The following is a 19,445-nucleotide window of genomic DNA, read 5'->3' on the forward strand; positions in this document are numbered from 1 at the left end:
TTCTTTAACATAACAAATCCATGCTGGCACAAGTATATGCCTATTAACAAATCATATATACTTTGGTAAATATAAGACAAAATTCTAAATTTGAAAATTCATTTACAAATCCAGCTCAAATTTTTTCAACCCATTAGGAATTTGCCACTTGGATTGTGTGACGCTATAGTCGAAGCTGGTTTTTAATTTTTATCCACAAGCTTGAAAAGTGAAAACACTGCCACCATTTTTGTCTTTTACAAAGCTTGTTTGCATTCATATTTTACATTTATTTTACGTTAATCTCCAGAAAATCACAAAGTTAAGACTTTAATAGTAATTACATGTAATTAAAATTTGGCTAAAATTACTTCAATAAAAAATTTAAATTGGTTTTAAATATTTCTAATTTTACACGGAGGTTTTTAGAAAGAGTTTATTAATTAATCAAAAATTTGTTTTGTCGTTACTTTGGCTTCCACGTCATTAACTTGCAACTCGTGACACGTAAGAAAAATGTGCTTCTCAATTTATTAGCTGGCACCCATGCGATTCTTCAACTACCCTAATCAATTTCCATTTTCCCGTTTCCGAGTCGACTCAACAAAAATCCCGAGTCACGACTCGACCCCACTCGCTCTTACCGGAATCTTCATCTTCTTCGCAATCTCCATCATGGAACACTGAAAATCCATTTCCGATTAATCGAAAATTTCTTGAATCGAATCGAAGAAACAAAATGATGAACCAAGATCACATTCTTCGCGTTTCCCAAGACGACGAAATGGAGTCGTTGGTACTCCACGACGACGGCAATAACTCCTCCGGCAATCCTCTGCAACAACAGCCGAAAAGTCCTGAATCGCCGTTCAATTCGTTTCTTGATCCTCCGTCTTACGCTGAAGCGATATTCACTTCGTTTGATTCCAACGGTCATGATCAAACCCTAGAACAGACGACAAGATCCGGATCCGAATCTGAATGCATGCAAATCTCGGTTTCCGATCCGCAGGAGGAGCAAGAACTCACGAACTCACTCGTTCCCGGTGGAAGCTCGTATCATACTTATCTCATCACGACGAGGACCGACAAATCGGAGTTCGGTGTGAGGAGAAGGTTTCGGGAGGTGGTTACGCTGTCGGAGCGATTATCGGAGGCGTATCGTGGTTATGTGATTCCGGTGAGACCGGAGAAGAGTTCGGTTGAGAGGAAGGTGATGCAGAAAGAGGAGTTTGTAGAGCAGAGGAGAGTTGCTTTGGAGAAGTACCTGAGGAAGTTAGCGTCACACCCTGTGATTGGGAAGAGTGAGGAATTGAGATTATTTTTGGAAGGTCAGGGGAAGTTGCAGTTGGTGAGGAGTACTGATGTTGCGTCGAGGATGCTTGACGGAGCGGTGAGGCTTCCCCGGCAGCTGTTTGGTTCGGAGAGTGTGGCTGTTGATTTGAATGATGTGGCTCAGCCTGCTAGGAGTGGGAGAGACTTGCTTAGGATTTTCAAAGAGTTGAAACAATCTGTTACCAATGATTGGACTGCTGCCAAGCCATTGGTTGTGGAAGAAGATAAGGAGTTTATGGAGAAGAAGGATAAGTTGATGGAGTTTGAACAACAACTTAGCAATGTTTCTCAGCAGGTAGTGATTATATGAATGTTTTTTGTTAGAGCTTAAAAATCTAAATTAAATCTATTAGTTTGTCTCATTTTGTTTTACCAAAAAGGAATATGATGTTAGTAGAGAACTCTAGATAGCCCTTTTGTCCTCTTGGTGTGTATGTTTGGTAGTTCATTGAAGAGATCTAAGGCATGATGCATTAACTCCAAAGTGGGTTTAAATTAGGGTTTTAAAAAAGGGTCTGCAACCGCAATATGAGCCGCGACATTGTGGTTTATGATATCCTCATAACTACAATGTGATTATGTGACTACACTATGGCCATATCAATTGCATTTGATTGTGATTCTCTATAGTATTGATTAGTGTTTTTAAATAGCAACTATAGAGGCCTTATAGCATAGCAAAATTTGAACAAATTGTTATTGTTCCGTGATACGCTATTTACTACAAATTTTTTGTCAAGTAGCGGCGCTATAGCAGTTCTTTGTACCAGGGTTCAAAGAAACTGCTATTTTTCGCTACACAATTTACAACACTAATGTCAATTTTCCTGATACAGTGATTTAGAACAGTTACTATTTTGGAAGCAATTCCAACTGTCGCCCTAAGTCTCTTGTCTATTTGAGTTTCTTTGCCAAAACTTAAGTCTCTTGTCTATTTGAGTTTCTTTGCCAAAAATGATACAGTAGTTGGTTGGTTGCAGCACATTCATGTTCTAATGCCATTGTGTTTTATGGAGTTTTTTGTTTAAATTATTCTCGTTTTAAGAATTGCATTACCATTTTTTTGTCTATTTGAGTTTCTTTACAGAACATGATATAGTAGTTGGTTGATTAAAAAACGTTTGTATTCTAATGCCATTGTGTTTTATGGAGTTTTTTGTTTAAATTATTCTCCTTTAAATATTGCATTGCCATTTTTGTCATGTGGAACTGAATGAATTGTTTCGGAATGCTGTTGTTATTTTCCTTATTTGGTTGCTAGGGTTGATTTTGTTTGCTTATCATCTGCATTGACTTTGTTGCAGGCTGAATCCCTTGTCAAGTATCAGCAAGACATGGGTGAAACAATGGGCGAGCTAGGGTTGGCTTTTGTGAAACTTACTAAATTTGAGACGGAAGAAGCCGAATTTGAATCTCAGAGAGTACGAGCTGCTGACATGAAAAATGTAGCAACCGCAGCTGTCAAATCAAGCAGGTTATATAGAGAGCTGAATACACAAACAATTAAACATCTGGTAAGTGCAAGTTTTAATTACTTATTAAAATAGAACTTTTGGCACTGGTATATAATTGTACGATAAAATTTATGTGTTAGCTTCTGGGTATAAATCATTAACTCTTTTTCTGTTGTTGATGAGTAAGATTTTATGTATGTTGCAGGATAAGCTACATGAATACCTTGGGACAATGCTAGCCATCAACAATGCATTTTCCGACCGATCAAGTGCATTGTTGACGGTTCAAACACTCTCATCAGAACTAGCTTCTTTACATTCACGGATTGAGAAGCTTGAAGTTGCTTCATCTAGAATATTTGGCGGAGACAAGTCTAGGATGCGGAAAATTGAAGAATTAAAAGAAGCCGTGAAAGTAACTGAAAATGCTAAAATTTGCGCTGATAGAGAGTATGAACGAATCAAGGTAACATCCAACTACAATTTATGTGTCTAGGACTCTCCTCTCCCTTAGCATCTATAACTCAGACTCCACTTGTAAAATTGAGATTTCCCTTCCCCTTTCTCGTACATATTAGCATATTTTTGCTTTTAGAGCCGACTTCTCTGTTTTAGTTTGGCGCCGATATAACCCATGTTTCCATGCTTTGCCATACTTTGAAGATATTGTCTTTGTTTGCTTTCACTTGTACAGTTACATTAGCCTAGGGGGGAATTTTGACACTATTACTCAATGTCTGAGCTTGATATGTTGACTTAATTTTAATCACCCGCATACCCTTGTGGAAAAGTAACAATGACATCCAGTAAGATTTTGGTGGAAAAACCCGCAATAGCGGCCGATATTTACCATTGCGGCGAGCCCAAAAACTGCCATGTACATCCACCATAGCGGCCATGGCGCCGCAATTTGATAACACTGCCATCTCCATATGTAAAACCCAATGTTTTTAATACCAGATTTATCATTGAATTTTATTTCCATATTTGGCGCACCTGTAAATGTTATGGTAGATTTTGTCACTGATTGAAATTTGTATTCTAAATCTATTTCCATCTCAATGTGTAATCCAATGGTTAAAAACCATATCGATCAACTAATTAGTAAAGACACTAGTCTACAATTCACTAATTCAACCGAGGTTGATGGTGCAAGCATTTAGCATAAGCTAGCAAGTGGAATATCCAAGTATACAACATGTATAAAAGCCAGGGATAACTATCATGTTGCTTAGTCTTTCCAAGTCCCACACAAGTTAGAGAGTGGTGTCATAAAACATATATGATAGCTAAAAGGAGGCTATACCTGAAAATTTCCCATGAGATAGCGAGTAGTGTTACCAACCCAAGATTTGAATGGAATAGAAAGAACACTTTATTTGAAAAATATGATGGAATAGGAAAGAATCTCTCCTCCAAGGGTTTTCTGTAATACTTTCTTAACAATTTCAATGTCCAAAGATGATTTTTATTCATTTTATTCTCCTATTTATACATGATGTCTCTAACTAATTTCCCTAATTAACTCCTTATCCTGTACTGTTACTACTAACTCCTCTTATCCCATATCCTAACAAACTCTCCTCTTATCTCATATCCTATCTAACTCCTCATTACCTTATATATCCTTACACGGAGTATCCAAGGGTATATACTATGCAAAAAAGTGAGCAGAGACAAGTCATCTGACTATCTCATGTCCATGGTGGCAAATTCTTGAGTTAACTCATAAAGTCGCAAGAGTTTAGGCATGAAAATAGAGTTAACTCATAAAATAGTTTTTCTGTTAACTCCAGTAGACTCCTATAGACTTGAATAGAATGTGAAGTTTTCAACTTGATGGTTATTTTCTACCAGATATGCCTATAATGACCAGGCTTTGCAATGCACAAAAAATTAACCTGAGTGTAGCACTTAACTCTATATGTGCATCCGACGTCCCAATTTTACCTACCTATATAGGAAGTAAATGATGTTTGTATTGAGTTTCAATCCCATTGCTCCCAACATAAATGAAGTCTCAAATGCAAATATGGATACTTTGGTTTGCAGGAAAATAATAGGAGTGAGCTTGAAAGAATTGACCAGGAAAGGCAAAGTGACTTTCAAAGCATGCTGCGAGGGTTTGTTGTCAATCAGGTAACCCTCATTTATCACTTCTGTGTAAGCTGTTTTATTAGATTGCTTGGCTATTTATGATTCAAAACAGTAATTTATTCTACAACATGCATTTTACAGGCAGGCTATGCTGAGAAGATGGCTGCTGTGTGGGAGAAGCTTGCGGAAGAATCAGCTACATACTCAAGAGACAGTAGTTAAAATGTACTCGGCTGTAAATTTTGTTTTCATTAAGCTATTTTCTAGATTTTATTAGTTAAGCTTATGTAGTAAAAACATTTGGCCAACATAGTTTTAACAAACCAGATTTGTACATGCAGCGTATATTATTTTCTAATATGGTCCCCACGATCCTTGTTAATAAACCGCAAACCATTATTTAATCCTCACTCTTCCCCATATTAGTGATTAATCCATGAGTTATTAATTTGAAATATTTTGAACTTTTTCTTGTAGTAAATCGATGGCATTTTAATCCACATGCATGTATAAATATGAGATTTGGTCTTCTGAATAATAGTCATGGTTTCTAAATGAGGAGTTATGGGTGTCATACAATCTTCTCTATTTCAGCAGTTCAACTATGTTTTGGAGAGGTAACCTGCCACCCCACCCTCCCTTATATCTGAAACTCCCCAAAGTGTACGAAAAAACTAAAATAATCTTGTTCAAAGTTTTCACTAAAAAATTTGAAATCTCTTGGACGATATTGAAAATTTCAAACATATCCGGAAGATTTTACTAGAAAAATTTTAAACTTCCAGTAGATTTTATCATAAATTTTGAAATTTCCGGAATATTTCATCAAAAAATGTTGAAATTTCTAGTAGATTTAATTGAAAATATTGAAATTTTTGGGATATTTTATCAAAAAAATTCAAGAAGTTATCATAAATTTAAAAATTTACAAGATTTTACCACAAGTTTTGAGATTTTCGGAACTAATTACAAGTTATCAGAAATTTCAAATGAACTATTATAAATTTCGTTCGAAAAAAATTGTTTCCATTTCACCAAGGGCTTTTTTAGAATTTAGGAATAATGTAAATTTTTTACGTTTTTGCTATCCTCTCATTTGATCAAGCCTGTAAATTTGTCATGTTAGAAATAGAAATGAAAAATATTAGAGTGTCGGGGTATCACTTAAAGTAGAGAAGATGATGAAAAATAAACTTAGGGGGTTTGAGCATGTAGAGAGAATACTTGTAGATTTTGTTGTAAGGAAAGTAGACCATATGGAGAGAAAGTAAACAATTCTAGGAAGAGGAAGACCTAGAAAGACTATAAGATAATATATTACGAAAGATCTTGAGATTAATGATTTGGATAGAAGCACGATCCTTGATAGTACGTTATGGAGAAAGTTAATCCACGTAGTCGACTCCACCTAATGGGATAAGATTTTATTGTTGTTGTTGATAGAAATAGTCTTCTCAACTAATCAGGCAAGGAAATTTGTCATGCATAGAAATAGTCATCTTAACTTATCAGGCCAAGAAATTTGTAATGTATAAAAATCTTGAAGTTTATAAGGTTCTATTCTTAGGGACAATAATGTAAGAACAAGATTGGTTTTGCATCTGGCCTTGAGTTTGGATTAATAATTCAAAAGTAGGGATATTAATTACACGTAATTCTGAATTTTTAGTTTGTTTTACTAGGAGAGAAAGTATTGTGGTTGGTTGAATATATAAATTTTTTTCCTTCTTGTTGGCACCAACGTTATCACAATAGATCATGTTAACTCTGTGAATCAAGCAATGGAACTCTAGAAGCAAGTTACCTAACCAATAAGATTTAGACACCACATGAGCAACACCATAATATTTGACCTCAACACTGGAGTGGGATAATGTGGGTCGACATTTAGAGGACAAGGAGTGCAAGTTGTCACCAACAAAAGAAGCCTTTCCCATTTCTATCTTCTTCATTCAGATGTTTGTGATGTTTATAGATGATTGTACCCCGGTTACTTGGGTGGTTTTACTCCCAAAAAATTTGGCGTTAGTACTGTTTTCCCAAAGTTTTTTACATGATTAAAAATCAATTTGGAGTAAACATTAAAAGGCTTAGGTCTGATAATGGAAAAGAGCATTTCAATCGTGTTCTTATTTCTTTCTATCAAAAAGAGGGAATTGTCCATAAGTCTTCTTGGGTTAAAACACCACAACAAAAAGGAATCACATAAAGAAAAAACAGGCATCTATTAGACCAAACCTGAGCACTATTGTTTCATCAAAATGCTCCTAAATATTTATGGGGGAGGCCGTTCTCACTAGCACTTATCTTATTCATCAATTACCCTATAGAGTATTAGGATTTAAGAGTCCTATGGATGTTCTTTCTTCCTTCTATCCAAATTTGTCAACTAGTAATCTTAAACCTTGAATCTTTGGGTGTGTTTCATTTGTCCATGTTCATAGTCAAGATAGGAAAAAAAACTTGATCCTAAAGCCCTAAGATGCGTTCTTGTCAGATATTCCTCTACTCAAAAGGGATATAAGTGTTTTCATCATCCATCTAAAAGGTTCTTTGTGTCGCAGGGTGTTACCTTTCATGAGGAGGAATCGTACTTCACTCAACCTTATCTTCAGGGGGAGAATTTTAAGGAATATAAGTTTGAAAGTCTCGATCTTTTTGGTATTGAGTCAAATACACTCAATTTGTCTAGTATTAAGTCAAATACATCTTGTCATTCTAGTCATGAATCAAATACACACAATCTCTCTGGTCTCAAGTCAAATCCACCTAATTCTTCTAGTTTAGAGTCAAATAGACTTGATCTTTTTGGTCTTGAGTTAAACACACATGTACTAGACCCACTAAGACTGAAGAACTAAGAGTTAAGTCAAATCAATCAAATGCATCAGTAGTTGAACTTGGACCTGAAGTGGATGTAAGATATGGAAAGAATTTAGTTTACATGAGAAAGTCAAAAGTTGTTCCTTAATCGACACATGTTCAAGAGCCTGACTTGACTCCTTCAAATGAGGTAATTAATTCTTTTGAATTACAAGATAAAATTATGACCCAAACCAAAGATGATGACTTAGACCTTCCAACAGCTATTAGAAAAGGTACCACAAAATGCACCAAACAACCATTATATCCCCTTTCAAACTATCTTTCTTTTAAAAAATTCTCACCTACCCATAAAGCTGTTCTTACAAACCTAAACGCTGCTTCCATACCCAATAATGTTTCTGAGGCATTGTCTGATGAAAAATGGAAGCAAGCCATGGATATTGAGATGGACGCATTGAAGAAGAATGGAACTTGGGAGTTAGTGACTTTACGAGAAGGAAAGAGGCCCGTTGGATGCAAATGGGTGTACACACTAAAATATAAGGCTAATGGATCAATCGAAAGATATAAACCCAGGTTGGTTGCCAAAGGGTTTACACAAACCTATGGAATTGACTATTTAGAGACATTTGACCCGGTTGCAAAGATGAATACATTGAGAGTAATTTTATCACTTGCTGCCAATTATGGTTGAAATTTACAACAATTTGATGTGAAAAATGCCTTCTTACATGGAGAATTTAAGGAGGAGATTTATATGCAGGTACCACCGGGATATGAAACAAAAGTGTTTGACAATACAATTCGCATGTTGAAAAAGGCGTTATATGGCCTAAAACAATCACATCAAGCATGGTTTAGAAGATTCACTAAGGTTATGACATTGTTGGGGTACAATCAAAGTCAAAGGGATCACACCTTGTTCATCAAACACTCGCCACAAGGGGGAGTAACAGTTCTGTTAGTATATGTGGAGGACATTATAATGACTGGAGATGATTGGAAGGAGCAACAAATCTCGAGTCATTGTTTGACTAAGGAGTTTGGAATAAAAACTCTTGGAAAGATGAAGTACTTCTTGGAAATCGAGGTGTCATATTCCCGAAAATACATTTTTATATCTCAACAAAAATATATTACAGATTTACTCAAAGAGGCGGGGAAAACAACGTGTAAACCTGCAATTGTTCCTATAGATCCAAATCTTAAATTGGGTAATACAAAAGAAGATGTTGCAGTAGATAAAGAAATTTATCAACATCTAGTTGGGAGAATAATTTGCTTGTCTTACACTAGATTCAATATTGCATATGTTGTAAGTATGGTTAGTTAATTCATGCTCTGTTCTAAAGAGATCCATTTAAAAGCAGGTTCTAGAACCCTGCAGTATCTCAAGGGAACTCCAAGAAGAGGAATTTTGTTCAAAAGAAATGAAAATATAACCCTTGAGGCCTACACTGATGCAGACTATGCAGGCTTAATTGTTAATAGAAGATCCACTACATGGTATTGTACCTCTCTTGGAGGAAATCTTGTGACTTGGAGGAGTAAAAAGCAAAATGTAGTAGCACGTTCTAGTGTTGAAGTTGAATTTTGAGCCATGGCACAAGGCATTTGTGAATTACTTTGGCTCAAAATTATTTTAGAAGACTTGAAAATCAATTAGGAAGGACCCTTGAAGCTCTACTGTGATAATAAATCAACTATTAGTATAGCATATAATCCAGTTCAATATGATTGAACTAAGCATATTAAGGTTGATAGACACTTCATAAAAGAGAAGCTTGATAGTGGACTGATTTGCATCTCATATATGTCCTCGTAAAGGTAACTTGCAGATATTCTCACTAAAAAAATTGAGTAACTCAAATTTTAAACAAATTGTATTCAAACTGAGAATGGATAATACTTATCACCAGTAGTTTGAGGGGGAGTGATGGAAATAGAAAATAACTTTGTGGATGTTACATAGAGATGTGAAGAAATAATTGCATGGTTTTTGTATGTGAGGAAATATAAAATTTTAACACAATCACATTAAAAAAAAAAAAAAAAAAAAGGAGAAGAGCAAGTTGAACAAACTAATTTTCATTATGAAATGATCAAGTGTTAAAGAGGAAACACTCACTTAATTAAAATACATTAGTATGTACATAATACACACTCAAACATGCAAAAAATGTAATCAAAAAATAAGAATGAAAGAATAACAGAAACACTATCCTAACAATGCAAAAGTTGATGATGCAATTCATTCACTTGTAGGAATGGCCCCTTCATCACTAGAAATGGCTGCTGATGATAACATCTGTGGTCTAATCTCTTCTAGCTGTTGAAGTATCATCTGAACTTCCGGTCGTGCTGATGGAGAAGGATCAACACAATGCAAAGCAAGTTTCAAAGTGTTCAACAACTCATCACCATTTGTTGAAGAATCTCTCATCAAATCAACATCAAAAACCTCATTAGTCCACTCCTCTTTAACAATAGAGGCAACCCATTGAGGTAAATCAACACCATTCATTGCCTCACCAGGTGGCTTTCTTGTTAGTAGTTCTAACAAGATTACACCAAGACTGTATACATCAGTTTTCGTGTTCGCTTTCTTTAGCTTCGAGAGCTCGGGCGCTCGGTATCCTAATGCACCGGCCGTGGCAATCACATTAGAGTTAGCAGCTGTGGTCATCAACCTTGATAGACCAAAGTCTGCTATTTTGGCATTTGTGTGCTCATCAAGTAACACATTGCTTGATGTTAGGTTCCCATGTATGATGTTTTCGTGCGAATGTAGGTATAACATGCCGCGCGCCATGCCTTGTGCTATGTTCATCCTTGTTGCCCAATCAATTCTTGTTTCAGGTCCATGAGCTGCAAAAAATCGAAAGCAATGAAGTTGATTAATCAATAAACAAACATTCTTTGCAAGATAATGTTATGGCAAACTTTTACATTAGGCATACCATGTAGGATAGAAGCAAGACTTCCTTTAGGCATGTAATCAAAAACCAGAAGCTTTTCTCCTTTAGGTCCTAAGTAATAGGCTCTCATTGCCAAAAGATTTTCGTGTCGAATTCTCCCTAGAATACTAACTTCAGATTCAAATTCTCTCTGATTCTTAGTGATTTTCTCCCTCAACCTTTTCACTGCAGCTTGACTACCATCTTCTAATGTTGCCTTATACACTGTTCCATAGGTGCTCTTTCCCATTATCTCAGCAGTTGCACACAAGAGATCGTCGGCCGTAAAAGCGAGCGGACCATCAAAATGTACTAGTTTGCCTCCTGCATCACCGCCCGCTTCAACTTCTCCGGCGACAGGAGGGACTCCTTTTCCTGCCCTGGCAGCAGCCGCGGCTGATCTCGCAGTAATGTGTCCCTCCTCGGCACCATTCGATGTTTTTCTTTTCCGGAACAGACAGAAAAGCAGGATACAGCATACTGTTATCAGGACTACAAGCAACACTCCTGCTACAATGAGGATAATGTCTTTGGTACCGAGTTTCTTATGACGGCCGTGTTTCGGTACTTCAGAAGGTGCACCTAGTCCTTCTGAAGGAGCTGGAGAGGAACATTGAGTTGAAGGACTATAACCACATAGTTGAACATTTCCCACAAATGAACTTGAGTTAAATTTCTGTGCTAGCAAAGATGGAACATGACCAGAAAGATTATTATAAGAAACATTGAAGGAATTAAGAATAAGTAGATTATCAAATGAGACAGGAATTTCTCCACTGAGATTATTCAGTGACAAATCAAGCTGCTTAAGATTTGAAATCTTTCCAATACTTTGAGGAATGTGACCACTAAAACGGTTATGACTAAGAGAAATCTCTCTAAGCTCCCTTAAATCACCTAAAGAACCAGGAATGGTTCCAGTCAAGAAGTTATGATCCAAGACAAGATTTTGAAGCCTAGATAATCCAATTTTCAAACTAGGAATAGAACCTGAGAGATTGTTATGTTGAAGGGACAAAAAAGTGAGAGAATTCAAACTAGTGAGACTGCTTGGTATTGAACCAGACAAAGAATTGAAGCTCAAGTTAAGCCAATAAAGCTTAGAGGAATTTCCAAAACTCTCAGGGATTTCACCTGTGAGCAAATTGTTACTGAAATCCAAAGATTGAAGCAAAGGACAAGAACCTAATGAAGAAGGGATTGAACCTGTTAACCTGTTGTTGAAAAGCTGAACTCCTCTTAGGTTGTTAAGAAGTCCTAATGATGAAGGGATTGAGCCAGTGATGTGGTTGTTATGAAGACTAAGCTTTCTAAGACCTTGAAGTTGACCTATTCTTTCAGTGATTTGTCCCTTTAGCCCTTTCCATGGAAGCTGGATCACAATGACTTGTCCTTGAGCACACTTGATTCCAACCCAAGCTCCTGAACATGCTCCAAAGCCGCTATCATTCCATGTTTTCAAGAACCCTTCTGGATCAATTAGCTCTTGCTTGAAGGCTTGAAGTGCTAGGAAGTTTGACTGTGTTACAACAACTCCATCCCAATGTTCTTCACATGAAACTGGGATCATTATGAAATGGACCCAGATGATGAAAATGGAAAATAGCCTGTAAAAATTGTTTCTTTTAATTGCTGCATTTGTCATCTGAAAAGGGTTATAGTAAGAAAAACATAAAGTTAGAATTTTTATCTTCATTATAGCAAGTTAATGAGAAGAATGAGTAAAGTAAGAATAGGAGTGAAACATTACATGGTGAGTGTTGTTGTGAGTGTCCATGAAGACACTACTGTGTTTGAAATGTGAGAGAAGAGAGTGGAAAAAGAAAGATCATAGAAATGAAACAGTGGAAGAAGAGTTATGGAAGATGGTTTTGTAATGGGGAAGAGAGAGAGAAAAGAGGAGAAGCACGTGATGGAGGGTCATAAGAAAGAGTGAGTGGGGCGCGGGGTATTGAGGAATCTTGTGTTGGGAAGAGAGAGAGAGAGAGAGAGAGAGAGTGAGAGAGAGAGCAGAAACTGTGAAGACAATTGTCAGGTGCTAAGAAAGACTCTTCTTAATATCACAAACGGCTAGTTTTTGTTAAAATTATTAGTAATGCTTCTTATTCGATAAAAACCGATTATTCTATGCTCTCTGCTCGCAACTACTTGAGACTAATCTTTCGAATAAGATTTCATTTAACACAACTGTAATGATCGACAAAACTCTCAAAAAAAATTTATCCGTGTTAATGTCTAATACTGAGTTGTATGTTAGGATCAGGATTTTAAAAAAGGCCGCGTAAAGACTTTTGCAATTTTGCTCGATATAAGTGTCACGACACTGATCGTAGTCGTTGTGATGTGAATTAGTCATAATTTGTTCTTTAATATAAAACGATGATAATGTATCGATATTCCCATCTACAAAAAACTGTTTTGTCGCGATTGTTTTTATGATCTCAGATCGTTTTTTAAAATTTGGGTTAAGACTTCAGTATTGAGTTCGAAATATAACATTTGATTAATTTAGTTCCATTAATATCTAATCGGCTTTTTTGGTGGTTACAATTATTGTTATTGTTATTATTATTGGTTTTGTTGATTTGGTTGTGTTAAGTGTTGAGGAGGTTAAGACATGAGGACATGATAAAAGAAAGACATTAATTTTCTTTTATTGCATGTCCGAACTCCAAAGTTCCAACGGCTAGTTTTTTTCTTTCTCTAATGTGTAGGACCGACCAACCCATTTCTGTGCAGTGTTGTTCAGTTTTGGATAGCAAAATTACAAAACGAAAATGACTTAATTAACCTTGCCATTTAACACATGTAGATCCCATCCATGCTCCTTGTGTTTGGGAAACATGATGTAATCATATAGGATAGGTTTGACCATAAATTGACTCAAAATACAAAGTTACTAATTATCTTCGTTGTTTAATATTTTTAATGATGTCTTAACTTGTAAACATGATGTATCATTGATAACAAATTTGAAATAAAATAAGTGCCATCTTAATGAGTACTTTATAGACACTCTTTAAATATTTTAAATAAAAAGATTTAAATAAATTATTTATTTAATTTCAAATGTATTGAATATAAATAATTTCCAAGAAATAAATTTTGTTATTTTCTTAAAAAGTTAGCCATTTTCAACTTCTAAAATATTAAATTATTGATTTCTTTTTGAAACTCTTAACAAATGTCTCTCAGTCGTTAGTATTTTTCATAAAATAATTATGTTGTGAATGAAGTCAAATAAAAAAAGTTGAGATTGTAGTTAAGCAAAATATAAAAACAATAATTTAATAAATTTATCTAATATATTATATAAAATATAAAAATTAATTGTTTAACGTGTGAATCAAAACTGACAGGTGATCGATATAGGTATTGCAACAAAGAATTTAAATTTTTTGTACGGTGAAAGAGAGATTGATTTGCAAAATTAACACTTTATGTTAATCTAGTGGAACATGGAGTGCATTTGATTGATCATAAATCCAGATCATCTAACATATGTCGCATGTGATGCGGTGAGTGTAATTATTGGATTTTTAGCCGACTTAAAACACTAATTATATTTAATTGCATTTTTTAATCATCAAAAAATAGTTATTTTAATTTATAATATTAATCATAGCGAGTATATATTTTTAAAATAATAATTAATGTATTATTGAATAATTTATTTTTAAAATAATAATTAATGTATTATATAAATGTAATAGTATGAATAGTATTTTCTTAAGAAATCCAAATTTTGTTGTCGCTTTTGGAATTTGGACTAGTTGACAATGACAAAACATAATATCTCTTGTTGTTAATTTTGAGAAAACATGGTTGATTTCAACTGATTTTACCAATTATCAATAAAACAAAATTGAGAAGGACAAAATAGCATGAAGATAAATTTTGAAAACAATGAAACCCATTAATTTCAACAAAATCGCAGTGACTTGTAATATTATTGACAAGTACTACGGTTCATATGGTGATCAAGTTCATGTTATACTGGTTTGTGGGTATTGGTCCACACACACAGAGCAGGTTCGCAGAAAGCACATTAAACTGTCCTTTGACAACTCTTTCTTGTTGTTTTAACCTATAAATGGAGAACAATGCCGTTTATTCTCCGACCTCTTTGTGTTTGCCATTTCACTGGATTGGAGCGTTCTACTCTACACCCAACCCACGTCTAATTTATTTCAACACGCCACTTATTTTGTATAAAAAATAAATAAAATATTCTTGTGTTGAAAAGGCACAATTTATTTTGCAATATATTGGGTAGTTATTGAATTTTTTTAAGGTGTCTGAAAAATTCAAGGGGTGTAATGTGATATTGTCTAATTGTTTGTCGTCTTTCTATCATATTTTTCAATATACTTATGTTTCAAACCAAAAAAGTAGACACTTAGAAGCTATTGACTCTCCCTCTTATATTTAAATAGGGGGACCAATTGAATTGACACTCTGTATATATATTTTTTAATTTTATTTACCTATTAATTTGACTTTATGTGTGCATTTACCTGCGCATGCAAAATGCATAGCAGATAAATTCGCAAGTAACGTCAAATTTACAGGGAAATTTGCAGGTAGTGTAAATAAAATTAAAATAAAACATACCGGGTGCCAATAGAGGAGTCCATTTTTTTTTTTTTGAAACACAAGTATATTGATATATATGATAGAAAATTGTTTATTTTAGAATGTAAGTTGGAAAAGATGGGTATAGGGTAAAAATTTTGCTGTCGCACTAATTGGGATGAGTGGTTAAGTCCCAAAGAAAAAGACATGTGTATGAGTATGTTTTAGTTAGAATAAGCGTCAAGTTTGTTCATGAAGTCAACACTTTTGTATCCTTTTTGCAAGAGTGTTAATGATTTTGAAGTGAACTTTTCATATTACGGTGAGGTGACATGGATAGATTAGGGACCGAGTTGTTTCCAACAAGATAAAAACATGAATTTGACTTTTTTCGAGAGGCAAAACTTCTAGATGCAAGACCAAGAATGACTAGGAGCCAAGTGATGACCAATGACACCTTCTTTATTGTTTAAGAGCCACAAATAGCCTTTTTTTTACAGAAAAATTACTGTTTAAGTGATTAGACCAAACATAGATGTCTTCAGTGAGATTATTGAAATTAATATTTTTTTTTAACATCTATAATATTTAGAGCAAGCTTGGTGAAAAGGTGATTGAGTTGGGGGAGACATGTTGAAAGAACCCCACTCATAGTTAGAGCAAGATCATTGATGTCTACATAAAAGACGATGGTTGAACTAGAAGGGTGACAAACTAGGTTTAGCTCTCCAATCAAAATTATTTTGAGTATATTCTTGGCTTCGATTATATAACTTCAAGTAGGGAAACATGTAGTGACAAATTGCGATAAAATATAGGGACTAAAAACATATCTGTTGGAGAGGATGCTAACTTAAATCTTGTCAGATGCTTGAAGCATGTCTCACACACGGTTTTTCAATCAGAGAAGTGTTGGCATCCTTGGCTAAGCATATTAAGATTGGGTGATAACCTGTTGAACCTAATTAATTAATTTTATAAATCAAAGAAGGATCACTCAAGTTTTTATTCACTTCACAACTTGTAATTACCTATTAAACCTATCCTTTTAGACGTGTTTAGAATTTTCTTTCTAGCTAATCCAAAATATCAACTAAATTTTAATTAGTGCAAACATGGTCCTTGTCATACCCCAATTTTTGACCCTAAGATCCTATATCATTCATATCCCAATCATTAATCAAGAGCTTCACTTGGAAGTTTTGTTTGTGGTGTTGCACTCACCTCATCAATAAGAGGGACCATCAAGCACCAATGATTGTTTATCTTGTATGCATATTGTACTAACCCAAATATCAAAAATATTGCTTTGTTTCTTTGTAGGCTTTTGTTTTGTAGGTACCAAGTGTAGCAACCTGCCCTAAAAATTTAGCTTTTACAGTCGCCACCTATTCTGAAGGGCGAATAGGAAACCCTACGTAGTTGAGAGATCGGGGTAAGATACTATATTCAGGTCGAGGGAAGGTGTTAGGCACCCTCAACCCTTTCCTAAAGGCTAACATTCAAAGATAAAGATTTATGGCAAGGTTTATAAAGAAAGATGACAGAGAGTAGTAAGAGTTAAAGGCTAATTATTTGAACATGATTAGAGTTTGGAAGAGGGGGACTCGCCTTGTTGCCAAGTGCCTACGTATCTCCTTAGGGAGAATCAGAGTCAACGTAGTTCGGGGACAGGGTTGTACGCATTAGGATTTGATTTGATATGGTTTGAAATTGATTAAAGGCTTTTTGAGTGGCCTATTCGCAGTTTGGAAATTGATTTGAAAGGCATTTTGAGTTGCCTGATTGAAAGGGATGAAAATCCGTAGTTTGTGGTTTGATGTGTTTTAAGTATTTTAGATTTGGGCGTACAACCCTGATTTGATTTGTACTATTAATCGCGATGATCAATAGGTTTGACCACCATAATTAATAGATTAGCAGGGATTGCTAACAATTCTAATCGATAGGTTCGATTATCACTAATAGCAAATAAATGTGTTTTTTTAGAATTTAATTATTATCGTTACCCCTCATAATCAATAGATTTGATTACAAATAATAACGAATTTGATAAAGAGGAAATGCTAATCATCGTAACCAATAGATTTGGTTAAAACCATTTAGCAAGATAAGTTTATTTGAATTATATTAATTAATTAAATAATTAATTGATTATTACCCACCGTGATTAATTGATTTAATCAAAGCGAATAAAATTTTAAGATTGGTTGGCTAAAGGCTAAGTTGGTTAGAAAACCCTAATCCTAATTTAATATCCTAATCCTAATTAAATAATATTATTTCAAGAAACAATTATTAAAATAGATAAAAAAACAAAATAAAAATAAGTTGTATATAGGGAGTAGCGCACCACCCTTTCATGAACCATGTGAAATAATTTTAATCACTCTTTTTTGGCTTTTCAAATTAACTTATGTGCCACTAAAATTTTGACATGTGGCATGTAAAAATTAAGAGAGAAAAAAAATAAAATAAAAACACATATTTATGATGGCATACGAAGAGAATTGTTTCTCTCTCTCAGGATGATACAGCGGACAACAACAACACATATTTTCTTTCTTATCTTACACCTTCTCTTTTTTATTTTTATAACATAACATAATCATAAGCATAACACACAATCACACAACAAACAAAAGAGAAGAGGTGATACCTTACAGAATGCGAGGGCTTCAGATCGAATCGGCGAATTCCAACAGCACTTTGAGATACTTGATCGCCTCCTCTCCTTGATTTCTTCCACTGTTCTGGAAACGATTTGAATTGTGGAGTGGATCGTCGAAGGTTCGATTGCTTTTTGCGGTTTTAAGTTGTTGGAGTATCGTACGTCGCGTTGCTCTGTTTACGATATGGATCAGTTGTGAGAGGTCGATGAACTTGTGGATGAGTGTTGGATGTTCTTACGGCGGTGTTGTTCATATCGGCGTGATGGCTTTGCGGCGTATCGGAGAGTGGCTGTGATGAACGTAGAGCGGCGGATATGATGCAGTAGCAGCCGGTGAATGAAGTTGTGATCGGCAGGAAGTGCATCGGGTCAGCACAAGGGCATCGTCCGGTTGCGTATGCGTAGAGTTTCTCACTACTTTTTATTCTCATTGAACCCAACGCTTTTGAAGTTTTAGTTTCTGGATGGTTCGTGATGCAAGGTTGGAAACTTATTTGCTACAATTTATGTTACGGTAATGATGTAGCGTGAGATTTGTCTCTGAATGGGTATGGTTTTGTGGTTGTATTTTGGAATAGGGTGATGGAGTTTTTACTGCTATGAACAAAATAAGGTTTTTTTAATAGTGTGTAGTGATTTCTACAGTGCATATATACATTCAACATATGTGAGAGGTCAAAGCTTTTTTTTTTTTGTGTGGTGTATATACAAAACGAAGACTAGGATATTCGGTAGAAAATTGCTCACCAGCTTTGGTTTGTACGTGAACAAAAGTATATAAGGGTTAGGAAAATTGATGAACTCTATACCTGAAAAGGTGTTTTTTCGGTGTCTCTCCCCGCCCCCTAATTGATAGAATTAGTCCCTATTTATAATGTTTGAATTAGGGTTTTCTATACCTAACGGGCCTATTGCCCAATTAACTATGTAATTATACAAAATAATAATAATAATCCTATAATCTATAATACTAAAAGTTAATATTAACAATAATCCGCAATGATACAATATTATTAACAAGTTTGGAACTAATATAATTAACCCCTAATTAATTAATAACAAAAAAAAGTTAATAATAATCTTATTAATATTAATAATAATTCAAATAATAGCTAATAATACTATTAGTTAGCAAGATACCAATATAAATGATAATAATAAAAATAAGTAAATACCTAAATTATAATAGACTATATAAAAACAAATGAAAGAACCCTTAGAATGAGATATATTGGCTAATATTTTTGGGCTCAAATTCCTGCTAACCACACATCTTTATTTAATTAAAGAGAGTTTTATAAGAGGTCAGGTTTAAAAATAGATATGTTAAACCCCGTAGCCCTTAATTTTAACACCTTTAATAAATTTAAAAATGCGAATTGTATCGGGTAAATTTTAGGGTATGACACCAAGCCAAGACATGCAATAAACAAGACATTTTTCATATTTTGGACTGATGAAATTGATTTCCCTACTGGGTAAATCGATTTCCCTGCAGCAATCTTCAACAAAATCACATTCTGGACAGCATGAAATCGATTTCCCTCCTGG

At 34.7% G+C, this 19,445-nt stretch overlaps 2 protein-coding genes across 3 annotated transcripts; one reads left to right on the forward strand and one right to left on the reverse strand.

The window, feature by feature from the left end:
* The first annotated feature begins 529 nt into the window (after positions 1 to 529).
* LOC131621039 (sorting nexin 2B-like) lies at positions 530 to 5,269 on the forward strand. The gene is made up of 5 exons (XM_058892244.1): positions 530 to 1,609; positions 2,619 to 2,828; positions 2,974 to 3,234; positions 4,821 to 4,907; positions 5,007 to 5,269. Exons 1-5 carry the CDS (start codon positions 719 to 721, stop codon positions 5,085 to 5,087), a joined length of 1,530 nt encoding a protein of 509 aa, XP_058748227.1. The 5' UTR covers positions 530 to 718; the 3' UTR covers positions 5,088 to 5,269.
* A 4,494-nt stretch (positions 5,270 to 9,763) lies between these two features.
* LOC131621040 (probable leucine-rich repeat receptor-like protein kinase IMK3) lies at positions 9,764 to 18,719 on the reverse strand. 2 transcript variants are annotated; one of them, XM_058892246.1, is made up of 3 exons: positions 17,883 to 18,719; positions 10,652 to 12,293; positions 9,764 to 10,559 (listed from the first exon to the last, which is right to left on the reverse strand). In XM_058892246.1, exons 2-3 carry the CDS (start codon positions 12,291 to 12,293, stop codon positions 9,943 to 9,945), a joined length of 2,259 nt encoding a protein of 752 aa, XP_058748229.1. In that variant the 5' UTR covers positions 17,883 to 18,719; the 3' UTR covers positions 9,764 to 9,942. The 2 variants fall into 2 exon arrangements, with proteins under 2 accessions (XP_058748229.1, XP_058748228.1); XM_058892245.1 differs by lacking the exon at positions 17,883 to 18,719 and adding an exon at positions 12,399 to 12,699.
* Between the last annotated feature and the right edge of the window lie 726 nt (positions 18,720 to 19,445).

The sequence above is a fragment of the Vicia villosa genome, linkage group LG7 (assembly GCF_029867415.1).
Source record: "Vicia villosa cultivar HV-30 ecotype Madison, WI linkage group LG7, Vvil1.0, whole genome shotgun sequence".
In the NCBI taxonomy this organism is placed as follows: domain Eukaryota; kingdom Viridiplantae; phylum Streptophyta; class Magnoliopsida; order Fabales; family Fabaceae; genus Vicia; species Vicia villosa.